The sequence below is a fragment of the Barbus barbus genome (assembly GCF_936440315.1).
Source record: "Barbus barbus genome assembly, chromosome: 31".
Classification (NCBI taxonomy): Eukaryota; Metazoa; Chordata; class Actinopteri; order Cypriniformes; family Cyprinidae; genus Barbus; species Barbus barbus.
This window is the reverse complement of record NC_136759.1, coordinates 8,367,742-8,386,406: the sequence shown is the minus strand read 5'-3', so window position 1 is coordinate 8,386,406 and position 18,665 is coordinate 8,367,742. Positions and strand designations below refer to the sequence as shown.

At 42.1% G+C, this 18,665-nt stretch overlaps 1 protein-coding gene across 1 annotated transcript in view; it reads right to left on the bottom strand.

Annotated features, from left to right (window-relative positions):
- Window positions 1–18,665, bottom strand: part of nyap2a (neuronal tyrosine-phosphorylated phosphoinositide-3-kinase adaptor 2a) — a gene marked incomplete at both ends in the record, with an annotated part of 43,160 nt that overhangs the window by 8,501 nt on the left and 15,994 nt on the right. Inside the window, one exon of the mRNA XM_079387429.1 lies at window positions 3,075–4,247. Within this exon, the coding sequence (XP_079243555.1) occupies window positions 3,075–4,247 (1,173 nt within the window). The remainder of the gene's footprint in view (window positions 1–3,074; window positions 4,248–18,665) is intronic.

Genomic DNA, 18,665 nt, shown 5'->3' with positions numbered 1-18,665 from the left:
TGAACAGGAAGAGCTCAGTCATTGATTGTTTTATACCTAAATGGGTGGACCTCAAAATGCCCATTTACAGCCCAAGGGTGAAGTTTAAGTAAGAGTGACCTTCAATATGGGATCTGTAAAGAATAAGGTTTATTCAATCAATGACGCCCCATAAAACATCTGTAATATCAAAATAATCTGACTGAATAGTGAACAGGCACTGCCATAGACATTTAGGCAGATATGATCAGTAATTGTTTTTATATTATGGCTGATAGGTCATCTGATAGCTGATATTGTAAATCTACAATGATCAAAAGATCATAAATCTTTATAATCTTAAAAAAAAAAAAATTACATTAAAGATAACTTAAATTAAAAATAACTTTCATTCTTTATTTTATTGTATTTTTTTTTTTTTTTTAAATCTGACATAGAAACAAAGGGCTTTTTGAATAAGGACAAATAGGACATGACATTATTGGCTTAATATAATTAAGAAAGAAAGAAATTACTTTTATTCAGCCAGGCGACATTAAACTGATTAAAAGTGACAGTAAATACATTTAGAATATTACAAAAAAATTAATTTTCCAATAAATGATGTTCGTTTGAACTTCCAATTCATCATAGAATCCTGAAAATGTTTACATTAAAAAAAGAAAAAATGGTTTCAGCAATGAGAATAATAAGGATGATTCAAATCAGCATTTTAGGATGATTTCTGAAAGATTAAGTGACACTGAAGACTGAAACGCCTGTTAAAAATTTAGCTTTGCCATCACAGGAATAAATGATTCTTTAATTTATTAAAATATATTACAATATATTAAAAACATTCTGTAATAATACAGCATTAGCAAGGTTTTTAAATCACTTGCAAGACTAATTCTGAATATATCAGAAATGGATGAGTGAATTCTGATCATAATCTCACATGTGGTCACAGCCGTATTTCTTAGCAGACTGATGTTGAGCTGTAAATGAGAATGAGATACTGGTGTGTTTTGGATCACTGTGACAGATTCTTCACTATCTCTGGCTTTTCTCTGTGTGTGTGTCAGGCAAACACACACATACTAATGCCGGCAGCCTGTTAATCTCACACACCTCCACACTCTGTCAGGCACGAAGCCCAAGTCACAGATCCGTGGAAGACATACTGACAGGAGGAGTCTGTGTGTGTTTGTGTGTCTCTGCTGGACTGGGTAGCGTAAAATTGACTGTGATGGACAGACTGACTGCTTTGGTGTGTGTGTGTGTGTGTGTGTGTGTGTACCTGTATGGTGTATATGCCTTATATTAAAGTGAGTTGAGTTTTGGCTTCTTATAAATATAAGTAAAAGATAACAATAGTGTGTGTGTATTTGGGGTTCAACATTATAGCCTTGACTCGTTAATCTGAAGTGTTTCAGAATGAATCCATTACAATTTTAATCAAGATTTGAAAGGCTCATGAGGAAGGCACTCAGCAACACTTGCAATGCAACAATCTGGCGACCTTCACATTTGATGTGAAGAGGCTCTGTTTGGGTGGGGGAATCTGGGTCATTTGCTCACTCTCTGTGCCCCGCAGACTGTAAGCATGCTGAATGGTCTGTGCGTAGGTTGATCGCTCAATTTTTAATCTGTGAATAGGCTCAAACACACACTTGCACACAGACACACTTGGGGTAATGGAAGTGGACCGTAGAAATAGGACATGAAAACCATCTCTCCTCCACACATGAGAAAAAATAACAGTCTGGAAGAAAGTCCTTAGCTGCAGCTCTCAAGACGATTACACACGCTTCGCTCTTTAAACCCAATCAGGCTTTGCTGTATGAGACAACATCCCTCACTTTGAAGTTATAACTGAGACGGCTACCAATCACCTCCAGATATCTCACTGTTAACCCTTCAATTCCAGTATTTGCCGGGTTTAACATTTGTGGATCTAATTAATCAAAAGTCTTAGTACTTTTTCTAGATTGCTTATTTTCCACTTGCACTGATATTAATAGGCTGACAATTATTTTCTTGTATTTTCACATATAACAGTTAAATGGCTGAAATCTATTTTGGACATATTCCAGACAGCATTTGTGGCTTAAGAAAAGACAATTTAACACAAATAATTTATATTAAATCAAAGTTACATTGAGGCACAAAGCTTAAAATGAACTATTATATAATTATAATATTCCTCTGTTAAAAATGTGTGTGTTATTTGAGCTGTAATGGTTTTATCGTCATTTTTACAATTATTTTAGGGTTTATGGTGTTGTGTTGTCCAATTTTACTACTTCATTACCATGACATAATTTTAAACAGAAAGGTTAGTAAGTGTTTTGTTTTTTTTCACACAAAAATCATGTTACCATGCATATTGTTTACATCATGTGGCTATACTTTTGAAACTGAGTATTTTAACATTAACAACTTGGTCTCATTTACATCCACTGTAAGTGTCTCACTGTAGCCCACTTTCATCCTTTCATTTATTTATTTATAAAATGAGAAAATGACGGACAAGTTTAAATACATTTTTATTGTAATCTTCATTATGATAAAGGTGAACAATATGTGAAAAATTGGAGAAATGCACAATCAAATATCCTATTATACTGTGTACCCTTTATTGACCAATGCATATAACTTAAAAAATTGTGATAGTTTAAGTGCAATTTAAAGACTTATAAAACCTGTCAAGTTGCTGTTCAACAGTTTTGGGTCAGATTTTTTTATTTTATTTTTTTAGGCAAAAGTCGTAAAAGTAATTTATAATGTTACAAACGATTTCTACTTAATCTAAATTTACATCTAATCTAATAAAATCTTAATCAGCATATTAAAATAATTTCTGAAGAATCATGTGACACTGTAGACTGTAGTAATGATGCTAAAATTTCAGCTTTGTCATCACAAGTATAAATTACATTTTAAAATATATTAAAATAGAAAACTGTTATTTTAAGTGGTAATAGTATTTACCAATATTACTATTTACTGTATTTTTGATTAAATAAATGCAGCTTTGCCGAGCATAAAAGATTTGCCGATCCCAATCTTTGTTTTGGTAACACGTTTAGATCAGTTATTACATTTTTACTCACCATCCGTTGACTCCTTACTCTTGCGGCTTCCAGAACCTTTCTTCAACATGTTACGTCCGGAAGAGAACAAGTTGCTGAGCTCATCCAAAGGACTGGTTGGTGTACGGCTGCCTCGACCTCCCGACCCTGAGCTTGAGCCAGATGCAGTGGAGACATTTTGCATGGACCCTCCATGCACACTAGAGGAATTCGAGAGCCGCCCGCTCTCACGCGATCCATGCGGAACTCCAGACGCACTGCGAGGAATCGTCCCGGTCATGAGAGCGTCGTATGGTGGGGGGCGCTTCAGGGTGAGCGGCGTTAATGCACGACCCATACTGACGGGGGACGGGCAGGCAGAGTGGCTCCTTGGGTAGCCATGCGCTGCAGATGACCCACCGCTTTTATACAGCGCAGATGGCAGAGGAGGAGCGGACGATCGTCCTGATGCTGTGATTGTTTGTTGCTCCTTAGTCTCTGCTGACTTCTTATGGTGATGATGGTGGTGATGATGATGGTGGTGGTGTTTACCAGACACCTCCAGCGGTGGTCCAGGGTCGGCGCTAGTTGGGGATGCACCAGGTTTCCCATACCCGACTTTCTCCAACATGGGCAGTTTGGTGACATCCAGTGGAGTAAGTGGGGATTCGTCAGAGTTGGGCGAACATTGGGCTGGTGCAGGTGGGAATACTAGTAGAGGAGGTCGATGGGAAAGCAGATTCGGGAACGGGGCGGGAATGTCACACAGCGAACCACGTGGAGTGGTGGGTCGTGTAAGTTCGACTTCCGGCACCAAAGCAATGGGACATTGCTCCCATCGCGACTGTGCGTGGTCTAAAGATGAAGGTAAATCATCGTAGGCAGGATATTTCATCTCCTCATACACACTTTCACCTTGGTCGTCCTCTTCGTCGCCATTAGCCCCTGCAATTTGGCTGAAGTCTCGTAAGATGTTCCCCACCATCTCTATATAAACAGGTTCCGTCTCATCGTCAGTGTCAGGGGCAGGGCTTTGATTCTGAGAGGCAGACTTCTTTTTGTGTTGCCGCGGAAGAGAGGCGGATTTAGCCTTGCTGCTGTGGTTTTGGATGTAAGACTCATCAAAGGATGTGCTGAGCTGGGTGTTGGGGTTGCGTTTGGGTTTGGGTGGAGGCATGCGACGGTACTCCTCACTGCAGGGGCGGGATTTAGATGCTGTGGGTGAGAGAACGGAAATTATTAGGATTTCTTTTAGCACTGTATGAAATTCAACAGTACTATAGTAATATAAAGTAGATAGTAGGGGTGGGCGATATGACCAAAATCTTATGTCACGATATAAGTAGTTTTATTTCACAGTAATGATATATATCGCAAAATATAGTAGGTATTTTTGCTTTAAAAAAGGTCTTTATGATATCAAATTTTATGATACCATAGAAATTTTATAATTCTTGTCATCAGTGTCAATATCACAAAAAATAAATTAATGCTAGTCTAAATAAAAAAAAAGCTCACTGAAGACAAGTAAACAGTCAGTGAATAAAAAAGAATAAGAACAGCCTGTAGCACGATGACGTACTGGATCAGATCCAATACGTAGTGGATGTTTTACGCGCATCCGCAAAGTGGGGCTGTCATTAAAGCTAGTATTAAATGTAAATTAAACTGTAATTACGAGATGTATAGGTGTGTTTCACAGGCTTACACAAATTATAGTATACTGTGATTTTAAACCAGTAGTGCAGGCTATTGAAACTTTTTGTAGTTTTGAATGAACGAGTTTATTTTTTATTAGTTTGCTTCGTTTTGGAAATACAAATCTACTAATTAAAATTTAGTTTGTTCTTTATGAAAAAATGGGTTCTATTGTCTTGTTTTTTGTCCATAATAGTCTTATAGTTCTGTCAATAATTTGTTCATGAATCAAATATTATTTTTCGTTCTCACTCTCTGTGCTATAGGCCTACGTGACAGAGCACAAAAGTTATAGGCCTACTAAAATATGCTGACATCTTTTTTTATACCGTATAAAAATTTTTGTGGTTGTGGTTCCGTTAGCCAATAGACCTGTTATCCCGGGTTTTTACAGTCAATCCTATGTCCTACAAATAAATATACACACGGTCGGGACAAGGTAACAAAGATGACCATTTCTATTTTTTTGTGTGTTATTCATATGCAATTTAAACCCCTGGAGATAGATCTAATGGCTAAAGACACCATCCATTACGTTACGAGAGCTCTCTCTCTCTCTCATTTATGTATTATAAAAAACATTTATGTTACCTGACTGAGGCGTTATTAGCGAGGTAAAGTCTTATTATAAATGTAATGTTTTTTTTTATTATTATTAGCCTTTTGAAAATGTTTGTAATAGCTATATAAACAAAATGGATCGGCATTAATGAAATTTAAATAAACATGACGGATACAATCAAAAAGACATTTAAGCTAACTCTGTCAGAGTGATGTATATCTTTATAATTAGCTATTTACACTGCAACATCTGCATATGAAGAGTTCATTTGCAAAAACAGATAACTATGTTTTTAACAATTCTCAGAAATCATGTTTCTTCATTGTGCATTCCAATTAATCTCAATCAAACTGCAGTTGGGTTATTTTGACTAGGTTAAAAATAACTAAAAACAGCTAATTAACACATAATAAAAACATAATAACATAAAAAACATGATTTTTGAAAATGTCAAAAAACGGAGGTAATCTGCTTTTGCAAATAATCATGTTACAGTGCTTATTGTATCCTTATAATAATGGATACAGCACTGATCTGGGTATCCTGGCGATAACATATGAAATTAAGAAAAAAAAAAAAAAAAAAACAACTTTAAAGTCGCCAGTAAAGACAAAGGCATCGTGGATGAATTTAGACATTAAAGTTTTAACATTGTAATGTAGGTCATGGCGTATTGTAATGTAGATCAAAAACCCTTAATTGCTAGACTGCGTTAGACTTCACTTAGACTAAGTCGCTTTGGATTAAAGCGTCTGCAAAATGATTAAATGTAAATAAAAATATGAATTTATTCGAGACCTATACAGCGCATGCGGGTAAAACATCCACTACGTATTGGATCTGATCCAATACGTCATCGTGCTACAGGCTGCAGCGAGGACCTCTTGGAGACAATAGCTGAAAATCTCTACTGGTTGACAAATTTCTACTGGTTAATCGTGCCTACCAGTATATTACCAACTACTAGTAGTACAGCATAGAGGTAAAGTATTACAGTATTGCAAAGTGTTATCAGAGTGTAATGACATATGTTAGCAGGAAATATTAGCACTGCTAGTGCTAAGGCTTAGAAGAAGGGTAGCCCAGTCAGCGTCTATTATTTTTAGTGTCATTGCTAACCCACAAAGCTGTATGGGGCTGCACTAGTCTATTGTGCATGTGATTATCTTTGCTTCACGTTTTATTCGTTCTTGCTCGCATCACGTCCCACCACTGCCCTCTCAGTAGTCGCTAATCCTGAATGTGTGCGGTTATGAAGTGAGTTAATAGGCTTCTCCAAGGACTTTTTAGTGAGAATAGAGTTTAACACTCTGCTTGAGACAGGATTAATTATACACAGTTGAACTACCAGTGCTGAGAAATGAGGAAAGCAGGCCACGCTTAGTGTGTGTGCAGCTGTGTTCTCATTTACAGGGTCTCTACGCACTGAATAGGGCATATCTGTAGAGGTTGTCTTCTTTGGGTTTAATAGGATATATATGTTTGTGTGTTTTGGATATGTATATGTATTTATACATATACGTATGTATATGTATGTATATATATATATATATACACACACACACACACACACACACACACACACACACATACATACATATATATATATATATATATATATTATACATATATATATTTATATATATTTGAAGAGTTCATATGCAAAAGCCTCTTATAAGTGCCGTCTGAAATTGGCATCTAAAATTAGCATTTTTATCAGGCTCCTATATATGTTTAGGTTTAGTCATTTTTTTCTAATCGGAAGGAATAGGTCCTTTTCTATGCAATTAATGTAAAATAACTGAACATAAATATAGCAGCCTGATAAAAATGCTCATTTTAGAAACTTTAAAATTTCAGGCTTTGGCACCTGAACTCTTCATATGTGTGTGTGTGTAGTGCCCATAAGTTTACATAACCCTTGCAGAATGTGCAAAATGTTAATAACTGAAACAAAATAAGAGGGATCATGAAAATTGCATGTTGTTTTTTACTTAGTACTGTCCTGAATAAGCTATTTCACATAACAAATGTTTACATATACTGCACAAGACAAAATAATAACTGAATTTATAAAAATGACCCCATTCAAAAGTTTAAGTTTGAATCTTAATACTATGTGTAATTTCCTGGATGATCCACGACTGTTTGTATATTTTGTGATAGTTGTTCATGAGTCTCTTGTTGGTCCTGAGCAGTTCAACTGCCTGCTGTTCTTTAGAAAAATCCTCCAGCTCCTGCACATTCTTTGGTTTCACAGCATCCTCTGCATATTAGAACCCTTTCCGAAAGTGACTGTATGATTTTGAAATCCATCTTTTAACACTGCATAATGCATAACTATTACAAAAGGTGAAAACGTTTACTTATGCTCAAGAAGGCCACACAATGCATTAAGAGACTGGAGGTGTAAACTTTTGGATAATCAGGCTAAATTGTATTTTGTCTTCTGGGAAACATGTAAGTATCTATGTAACTTCTGAAGTCCAGTACTAAATGAAAAAATATGACCGCTAAACAAAATGAGAAGAATTTACACATCATCATCCTGTTCAAATGTTTACATCCTATACACACACACACACACACACACACATATATATATATATATATATATATATATATATATTCGATTTTTAAAAAGATATTTAGAATCTATATAGGTAAATGGCTTTTGCAGTTTAATATGAAAATAAATGTGGTTTATTTATGATATGTACAGTATGTGTAGTATTTACATGGTCTTGATAAATTGTCTTTCCACTTCCTGTGAAATGATACATACTGATATACAATTATTCCTTATGCTGCATACCCTGTGAAGTTCACTTTGCATTATCGGCAGTTGGAATGCACCCTGAGTGCACTACTGCCAGTAACTGGTGATGTCAGCTAGAGATGCTAAGCTTTGTGGGAAGAGTTCATGGAATAATCAAACAGACACAAACAGGCAGTTTCCTACACACACTGGAGGGCGGAGAGAAAGAACTAGAGTGGAGAAAACTAGGTCATTTTAACTTCATGAATGAATTTCATCCTGACTAATCACCTCAGCGGAAAGCGACTGTTTCAATTTCTTTTCCGCCCTCCCTCTCTTGTTTACTCACTCGCTCATTCTCCATCTTTCCGTCATTTCTCCGCTGGCTCAGTGAAGGGCAACTTGACTGACCCGTTTCTTCCAGCAACGACAGAGCGGTGTGTGTGTGTTTGTATTTGTGTCTATTAGTGTGTCTCTTGCCAACAGCAAGTGCAAGTAATAGTTAATGGGGCAGCATGGGATGTATGCAAATTTTTAATCTCCTGTAATGCTGGCTGAAGCTATAATTACGTAATTCTCTAGAGACTCTGTGTGTATTTGGATGGGTTTATGTTATGTAAAGGACATGACAGGGGTTTATATCAGCTTTAGGGTGGAACTCTGTGATACACAGATGAAATGTCAGCAAGAATGACAAAATTATTTCACTTATCATTCAGAAAAAGACTCACAGCACCTCACCCAAGTGACAGAACGAGGACAGTGACTTGCATTCTCTCAGCAATTTTACACACATACACACAAACTTTTACACCTTGTTGGAACCTCCTATATAGCTTACTACTATTATTTATCAATTTAGTTGAGTATAATTACTGCATCCTAACTCTAAATGCGTATTCACACTGAAGACTTTTAAATATTTGTGAGAAAGTTTTAAATAAATAATAAATTATATACTTGAAATAGAAAGTCACAAATGAGAAACAAAAAGTTATAATTCTCAGAAATCAATTCTGAGATATAAAATTGTAATTATGAGAAATTAATATACAGTTGTAAGATATGAAGTCATGAAATTGTGAAATATAATGTTGCAATTTTTAAAACATTATTTACTCTGAGGCAGAAATTTGTTCCCATGCTCTATTAATTTGTTCCCTCATTTTAACTGAATGGTGGCCATGATTTAACTATAAATGAGGGAACAAAATAATAATAAATGGCCACGAATATAATGTAGCATAATATAATATAGCATAATAATTAGGGCTGGGCAAGTCAACGTGTTATTATTGCGTTAACAGATTAATTAAGGCAGACAATTATTTTATTGCTCATTAACGCAGCTTTATTATTGTTATTATTATTTTGAAAGTGCATTGCTCGGGCTCTGAATACACGTACAGACAAACCATGGGTCACAGGAGGAGTGGGATGTTGATCAGTATTGGATTGGGATGGGCGTTATCATGCGTTTCAGCCAATGGGAGTATTTGGGGTGGGCCTAAGACTGCAGGAGGGTTCACGTGAACGCTCCCAATAAAATTATTTAAGCATCAACATTCACAAAACACTGTTCACTGTTATTTTTAACAGAAAAGAATGCAACGAGCTCGTAATCACGACTTCATAAGTGGAAAATAGGAAGTTTCCGATCAAACGAACTGGGCTTTGGGGGTCAAATGCACTCGGGCATGGTTGAATATACCTTTAAGTCGCGCGCTACACTCTGTTGCGTTGGGTTCTGCGGGTCCCGCGATAGTGCAGGTCTCTACGTGGAAGGTGCCTGTTATAATGTTATGATCGAGGCTCTGGACTCTGAGCATAACTTGTTTTTCTATAACAAACTATAAAATATTTTCTATAAAAACGTTAATGCCCTGGCAGTGGCAAATAGCTTTGGTTTTATATTTAATTTGATTACATTAATGTTTAAGGTGAGATTTACAAGAAATTTTTTACAACCCGAATTCCGGAAATGTTGGGACGTTTTTTTAAATTTGAATAAAATGAGAACTAAAAGACTTTCGAATCACATGAGCCAATATTTTATTCACAGTAGAACATATAGAACATGACAAATGTTTAAACTGAGAAATTTTACACTTTTATCCTAGGGTTGTGACGGGTAAGGAAATTTTCCCACTGGTTAATTGACGTGTGGTAATATGGTATCACTGTGGTGGGGGAGGGGGTTCGTTTGAATTTTCCCTCTTTTCCTTTGGATTTAAATAGCTTGTAAAAGCTCTGTGCGCATTTTACTTTCACTTTCAAATTAGCGGCAATTCTGCATCAAGCAGTTTATTTTTAGGTTGTTTGAGTTTTCCCACTTTCCCTCACTTTCCTCCGCTTTTAAATAGATTGTAAAAGCACCGTGCACATTTGACCATAGTTTCACTTTTAAATTTGCGGCAATTCGGCGTCGAGCAGTTGTTTGTTTTTAGTTTGTTTGTGTTTTCCCACTTTCCCCCACTTTCCTTTGCTTAAATAGCTTGTAAAAGCATTGTGCGCATTTTACTTTCACTTTTAAATTAGCGGCAATTCGGCATCAATTGCTTGAATACAATTCAATTGCAACAACAATATAATTCAAATGAATACAATTTTAATGCAACAACAAAATACAACATATACATTTTATTAACAAAACTAATAAAAAATACACCATACTATATGCCTACTATAAAATAACAAATAACTTACAAATTTTAAATAGGTATATGAAACTGAAAATCAGTAAAGACTGAGGAACAAATAATAATAAAACTGTGCTGCTCTGTGTAGAACGTTTATTAGCAAAACGATTAAGAAAGTTTGGAGGCACGGACTGCATACATCTTGATGTAAAATAATGAGGGAAAAAATCACACAGTTTAAATAAAATAAAAATCAGCAAATACTGTGGAACCAAATAAATGAGAAACAAATGTTAAAAAAACCTTCCAATATCACCTTAGATAAATGGCAGGTCAACAGTCTTTTCAAAATCCAAAATATTTATAAAACAGGTGCTTTTACATTTCGTTTTGAAACTCTTCTGCCATCATCTTGTCTGTCTCACCTCACTCTTGTTGTCAGTCAGCTCGACTCACTCTCCTCACGTGATCAAATAAATCTGATCTGTGATGCGTGACTGTCGTTCGTTCGGTGTGCTGCATTGAGCAGCCGCGTTCAGTTTTAATTGTAGTGTCTGCTCTCTAACTGAACTAAATAATTTTTATTACTATTAAAAAAATCAAAATGACGGTGAGGGATGGTGCCGCGATGGGCAAGTGACGTAACCGGTCTTGCGGCTTATCACCGCCAACACCGTCTATCGCAGCAAGCCTATTATCCACTAAATGAGCTCATTTCAAATTTGATGCCTGCTACAGCTCTCAAAAAAGTTGGCACAGGGGCAACAAAGGGCTGAAAAAGCAAGGAATTTTGAAAAGATTCAGCTGGGAGAACATCTAGCAACTAATTAAGTTAATTGATTTTAGGTCTGTAACATGATTAGCTATAAAATGGATGTCTTGGGCGGAGTCTCTTAGAAGTAAAGATGGGAAGAGGCTCTCCAATCTGTGAAAGAGTACGTAAAAAGATTGTGGAATACTTTAAAAACAACGTTCTTAAACATCAAATTACAAAGGCTTTGCAAATCTCATCATCTACATTGCATAACATCATCAAAAGATTCAGAGAAACTGGAGAAATCCTTTGTTGGATGCCCGTGGTCTTCGGGCACTCAGATGACACTGCATCACTCATCGGCATGATTCTGTCATTGACATTACTAAATGGGCCCAGGAATACTTCCAGAAATCAGTGTCGGTAAACACAATCCGCCATGCCATCTGCAGATGCCAACTAAAGCTTAATCATGCAAAAAAGAAGCCATATGTGAACATGGTCCAGAAGTGCTGTCGTGTCCTGTGGGCCAAGGCTCATTTAAAATGGACTGTTTGTGGAAAGTGGAAAGTGTTCTATGATCAGACGAATCAAAATTTGACATTCTTGTTGGACATCACGGACACCGTGTGCTCTGGGCAAAAGAGGAGTTCAAAAGCCAGCATCTCTGATGGTATGAGGGTGCATAAGTGCATACGGTATGGGCAGCTTGCATGTTTTGGAAGGCATTATGAATGCTGAAGGTATATAAAGATTTAAGAGCAGCATATGCTCCCCTCCAGATGACGTCTATTAAAGGGAAGGCCTTGTCTACTTCAGCAGGACAATGCAAAACCACATACTGCAGTTATTACAACAGCATGGCTTCATAGTAGAAGAGTCCTATGCTGAATTGGCCTGCCTGCAGTCCAGATCTTTCACCTATAGAGAACATTTGGCGGATCATTAAACGAAAAATACATCAAAAGACGACCACAAACTCTTCAGCAGCTGGAAACCTATATCGGGCAAGAATGGGACCAAATTCCAACACCAAAACTTATTACCTCGATGCCCAGACATCTTCAAATTGTTTTGAAAAGAAGAGGAGATGCTACACCATGGTAAATATGCCCCCGTCCCAAATATTTAGAAACCTGTAGCAGGCATCAAATTTGAAATAAGCTCATTTTGTGCATAAAATTGTAAAATTTCTCAGTTTAAACATTTATTATGTTATCTATGTTCTATTATGAATAAAATTTTGGCTCATGTGATTTGAAATTCTTTTAGTTTTCATTTCATTCAAATTTAAAAAATGTCCCAACATTTTCGGAATTTTGGGTTGTAACTGCTACTATATAAAAGGAATACTGCTGCAGAAAAAGCACCTTATTTGTTTAAAGTGTTTGCAAACCAAATGTTACTGCACTTTTGTTCAAATAGCAGTACTTTTAAATGAAAAAAGGGCACAATAATAATGTGATTAATCCTGATTTAATCGTTGCCCAGCACTAATAATAATAAATAGCCATATATTAAAATATGAGAACTAATTCATTTGTGGCCACAATATCTATTTTTTCTGTATGTCATATGCAGGGCTCCACACAAATATGAATCCATACAGATATGTAGAGACACAATGCAGCAATTTTTTTTTTTTTTTTTAAGTAAAACATAATTGTATGTTCACAAAAATGGTACTTCTATTGTGTAGTAAATTGCTAGGTTTCTTCGTGGTTGTTGCCAATGCCCCCTGCTGCAGAAGCAAAATCCTGGCCATATGCCTGTGGAAAGCGTATTAATGCATCTGTGTGTGTGTGTGTGTGTGTGTGTGTGAGTGAATGTGTTGTAAGTGTATTTGATGACTGTGACACGGGAAAATATAGGGCACTGTGTTCCAGAGGACAGCAGGTGCATGATGTACCTTCCTCTCACAACACCCTCCCTCTCTCTTTGAAGCAGAAGCAGTCTTGTGATGTTGTTTCCCATCAGAGGATGTAGCAAATGCTGGATCTGTTATCTAGTATTACACTGCTGATTTAATACAGATGTTTCCCTTCCAGGAACTCGAGCTGCGTCGAAGCGCTAGGGGAACGCCCACAGCGTGACCGCGCTCTGAACCAGAGTGTAACGTGTCCAATGGAAGGGCGAGACGTCATAGGCGGGTGACGTCACTGACCGGAAAGCATATAAGCACGTGCGGTGGAGCCGGCGTTTGCTTTTCGTCATTCAGCAACCACTTCTCTGTCTGTGTGTACTGTCTTTGCATGTTGTGAGTCTTATTTAGTGTTGTTTGTCCTGCACAATCACTTGAATAGGCTCCAGCAATATGTGCAAGCACTGGGGCGATAGCAGATCGCATTCGGGCTGTGTGTTCCTCCCTGAACACATTATATCACTGCTTGGGATACACGCAGTCTGTGTGTGGTCTGCTTGAGAGCAGAGTGCGCAGATTCAGCTCTCGAGGGAGCTGACTGCTCGTTTGTGAGCTTTTTCACTTCTTACGCCTGCTCTCTGAAGGCTCTCTTTGAAAAAGAGAGGAGTGAGTTTCACTAGCCTTGAATGAAGACGGGCGAGCCCGTGTCTTCTTCCTCATAGACCTGTCTTCCTCCGAGGAGGTGGACGCGTCAATGAAACAGTGTTTGCACAAGCATATTATGAATGAGAACGGCGCGCAGTCAGCTCAAATAAAGGAGAAAGGGGGCTGATTGTGTTTCTCTCCGCTGTACATCTCGCATTCCCGCCGCTGCTGAGGCACGGCGGCGAGTGTGGGTGCGGGGATCGCAGCGCGCGTTGCCGAGGCGACGCGTGCGTTACGTATTCTCATTCATATCAGAGCGATGCCCCGGGTGGAACAGACGCTCGCGAGCTATCTGTCCACTTGCGTGGCGTTGTCTCTGAAGGCTCGCGGCTGCAGGTCAGGCTGGTGCGTGTCTGCACACCGAAAAAAAAAAGAAAGAAAGAGAGTGTTGCAGGCGCACCAAGCTGACGTACCTGCTTAGAGAGCTGGATGAAGGATTGGGGCTCAACTTGATTGGAATATAAGTTGATCTCTGAGCTCCCTAGAAACGCTGTCTGTGGTCGACCCTATCTGACATGAAGGAGAAGATAGGGTTTTCCTCATGGACGCCCCGCTTGCGCCTTCTGGCCTGTTCGGCGACGCCGTCAATTACGTCGTCAACCGGTACCAGGAGGCTCGTAGACAAGCGGCGGCGTTTCAGCGGTTTCTCCCTCACCTGTCTCTAGCTCAGGGGGCTGCTGGGCGGGAGCAGCCCTCGCCGCGTGCCAGCCCCTCTTTAGAGAGGTGCAAAACAGAGCGTGGCTACTCGCACCCCACCGAGGTGGGGCCGTGGCGGCTAACGCTCTGGGTCGGGGACCTCTAAGGCTAAGCCGGATCTGCGGACCGTTCTTAAGTCTAAGGGGGTTCTCGGCCAAGAAGCCTACGGGCGTGGGAGATCAGTCTGCCAACCCTGCCAGAGTTCCAGGGCGCAGCTGGCTCCAGCGAGCGATGTTCTCAGTTTCTTCCGCCCCGAAGTGTAGCGGAGCTGAGAAGCTCGCCACCCCTGCGGGGGTCTCTAGAGCTTCTGGTTCGGCCTCTCCTGCCGGTCCTCCGCTTCAGGGCACCGAGCCAGCAGCTCTAGGCACGCCAGAGGCCAGTCTCGAGAGACTGGCTCCCTTAGGAGACCATCGGGCAGCGTGGGAACTACTGCCGATGTGTCTCTTTGGGTCCTGCCTTGCAGGGTCTGGTTCTTCAGCTTGGTCTTCCTAGGAATGACGCGGGTCTGAGGACCGTCATTCATTAGGAGGCTGAGGCTGACGCAGTCCTGGTGCTGTGCCTAGGACTTACGAGGGCAGACCCCTCTGGGGTAGATCGGGTGTCCGTCTCCCCCAGCGCCCTCGGGAGAACAGTCTGCCAACCCTGCCAGAGTTCCAGGGCGCAGCTGGCTCCAGCGAGCGGTGTTCTCAGTTTCTTCCGCCCCGAAGTGTAGCGGAGCTGAGAAGCTCGCCACCCCTGCGGGGGTCCCTAGAGCTCCTGGTTCGGCCGTCTCCTGCCGGTCCTCCGCTTCAGGGCACCGTGCCAGCAGCTCTGGGTACATCAGAGGCCAGTCTCGAGAGACTGGTTCCCTTAGTAGACCATTTAGGCAGCGTGGAAACTACTGCCAAATGGATCTCAATGGGTCCTGCGTACTGTAGAGAAAGGCCTTTTGTATTCAGTTCGGCGCTCCGCCACCGCCTTTCAACGGGGTGATTCCCACGTGCGTGGGCCCCCAGCAGGCTCTAATCATGGAACAGGAAGTAGACACTCTCTTGGGGAAGGAGGCCATCGAGGTGGTCCCTCCTCACGGAAGAGAGTCCGGGTTCTACAGCCGGTACTTCATTGTTCCAAGGAAGGATGGTAGATCTGCGTCAGTTGAACCGCTCAGTCATGTGACTGAAGTTCAGGGTGCTTACACTCATCAGTTGTGTCTCAGACCAAGTCCGAGGACTGGTTTGTCACGATGGATCTAAGGACGCATATTTCACGTCTCCATCCTTCCCTCTCACGGGAAGTCCCTCAGGTTTGCTTTTAGGGGCAAAGCTTACCGATCTCGGGTTCTTCCCGTTGGCCCTGCACTCGTACCCCGCATTTTTACATCAACGATTGGTTGATTCTAGCTCGATCAGAGCAGGTGGCGACTCGGCATCGAGATGTCGTTCTCGCGCACATGAAGGGGTTGAGACTGAACGCCAAGAAAGTGTGATTTCTCCAGTATAGAGAACCACTTATCTAGGCGTGGTGTGGGATTCGACCACGATGCAGGCACGTATGTCTCCCGCTCGGAGCGAGTCGATCCTCACCTCAGTCAAGAGAGTGAAAGAGGGCCAGTCACTCACTGTCAGGCAGTTCCGGAAACTGCTGGGGCTCATGGCAGCTGCGTCCAACGTGATTACTTTTGGCCTCCTGTACATGAGACCCCTACAGTGGTGGCTCAAGACCAAGGGGTTCTCCCCGAGGGGAAACCCGCTTCGCATGATCAAGGTCACGCGGCGATGCCTACGTGCCTTAGACATGTGGAGCCAAGCTTGGTTCTTGTCTCAGGGCCCGGTGCTGGGAGCCTCTTGTCGCCGCGTAATGCTAGCGACGGACGCATCCCTCACCGGTTGGGGAGCGGTCATGAGTGGCCACCCTGCCCGCGGTCTGTGGAGTGGTCGCCATCTAACGTGGCATATCAATTGTTTGGGAATGTTGGCCGTGTTTCGTGCACTCAAGCACTTTCTCCCGGACCTAAGAGATCACCATGTGTTGGTGCGCACCGACAGCACAGCGGTGGTCTCTTACATCAACCACCAGGGAGGTCTGCGTTCGCGCCCCTTGTACAAGCTGGCGCACCAGATCCTTGTGTGGTCCCAGGGCAAACTTCGCTCGCTCAGAGCCATCGATATCCCTGGGTATCTCAATGTGGGAGCAGACATCCTGTCGAGGCAGGGGCTGAGGCCCGGGGAATGGATGCTTCACCCCGAGGTGGTGAAGCAGATATGGAGGTTTTTGGCTGTGCGACTCGAGAGTCAGCGCTATGCCCCTCTAGTTCCTCCAGCTCCCTTGGACTGGACGCTTGGTACAGACCTGGCCGAGGCTTCGTCTGTACGGTTTTTCCCCGATCGCTCTGCTCCCGGGAGTTCTGGATGGCAACAGGGATCTGGTGAACAGGTTGGAGACGGGTTCGCCCTATCTCCTCCTGCATTCCCCAGATCTAGCGCTCTCGCTCGTGGAAGCACGCGTGTGCGGTTCTTCCCCCTCTGAGTGAGTGCTCGCTGTTGCAGCGCACGTTGCCGAGGCGACGCGCGCATTACGTGTGGAAGTTCTGGCCTCTGAGGGGGCGCAGCTCATAGCTTCCGGTCTCTCAACCGAGGTTGCTGAGACCATCTTCCAATCCAGAGCTCCCTCTACGAGGAAACTGTATGCCCTGAAGTGAAAATATTTCACTTCTTGGTGCGGAGACCGCCACCTTGACCCGGTTAACTGCCCGTTTGGTACAGTGCCGCAGGTCCTGCAGGCCCGTTTCTCCGCAGGGGTAACTCACTCCACCCTGAAGGTTTACGTGGCGGCTTTATCGGCCTACCATGCCCTTCTCGGTGGCCTTACAGTGGGTCGACACCCCCTGATTACATGTTTCCTCCACGGTGCGCTGAGGCTGAGGCCTCCTGTACGACGTGTCCCTACGGGGACCTGGCTGTGGTCTCTTAAGAGAGTGGAGATTGGTAGGCCCTTCATGGCCCCTTCTTATCTCATCTTTGCCCCTGGTCTGGCCAAAGCGTTTTTCTACCCTCGAGCGGGTTATTTCCTAGATCCTCTCTTCTATACCATGGCCTGTCGTGCTGCAGGCCCTCAGTCCTCCTCCCTTTCGGGAGCCTGACCAGCGAAAGCATAACTGTGTGTGTCCAGTGCGAGCACTGGACGCATACGTCCACAGAGCTGCCCTGTGGAGAAGGACGGACCAATTGCTAGTTTGCTCGGTCCTCCTAAGCGGGGTCTGCCTGCTTCTAGGCAGACCCTTAGCAGGTGGATTGTGGATACTTTTTCCTTGGCCTATGAATCTTCAGGCATCCCTACGCCTCTGGGGCTTAAGGCCCATTCAACTAGGAGTATGGCGGCCTCCAAGGCCTTCTGGCAGGGGTTTCGATGCAGGATATCTGCAATGCTGCGGGTTGGTCCACGCCCCTCACCTTTGTTCGGTTCTATCACCTTGATCTTATGGCCACTCCCGGCTCTCCTCTTTTTCGCCCTCGCTGTGCTCCCAGTGATACACACAGGGCAGGTATTTTGGAAGTCTGGAGGCGTGGGCATCTTGTTCCCCTAGCGCTTCGACGCAGCTCGAGTTCCTGGAAGGGAACGTCTCGGTTACGTATGTAACCCCGGTTCCCTGAAGGGAACGAGACGCTGCGTCTCGAAGCCATACTTCCTGTATCCCTGCGGGTGGTTGCTTCATTCCTGGAAGCAAACGCCGGCTCCACCGCACGTGCTTATATGCTTTCCGGTCAGTGACGTCACCCGCCTATGACGTCTCGCCCTTCCATTGGACACGTTACACTCTGGTTCAGAGCGCGGTCACGCTGTGGGCGTTCCCCTAGCGCTTCGACGCAGCGTCTCGTTCCCTTCAGGGAACCGGGGTTACATACGTAACCGAGACGTTATCTGTGCTTGTATGTGTACAATAATGCATTTATATTGACTTCCCTCTAAATTAGAGGTGAAATA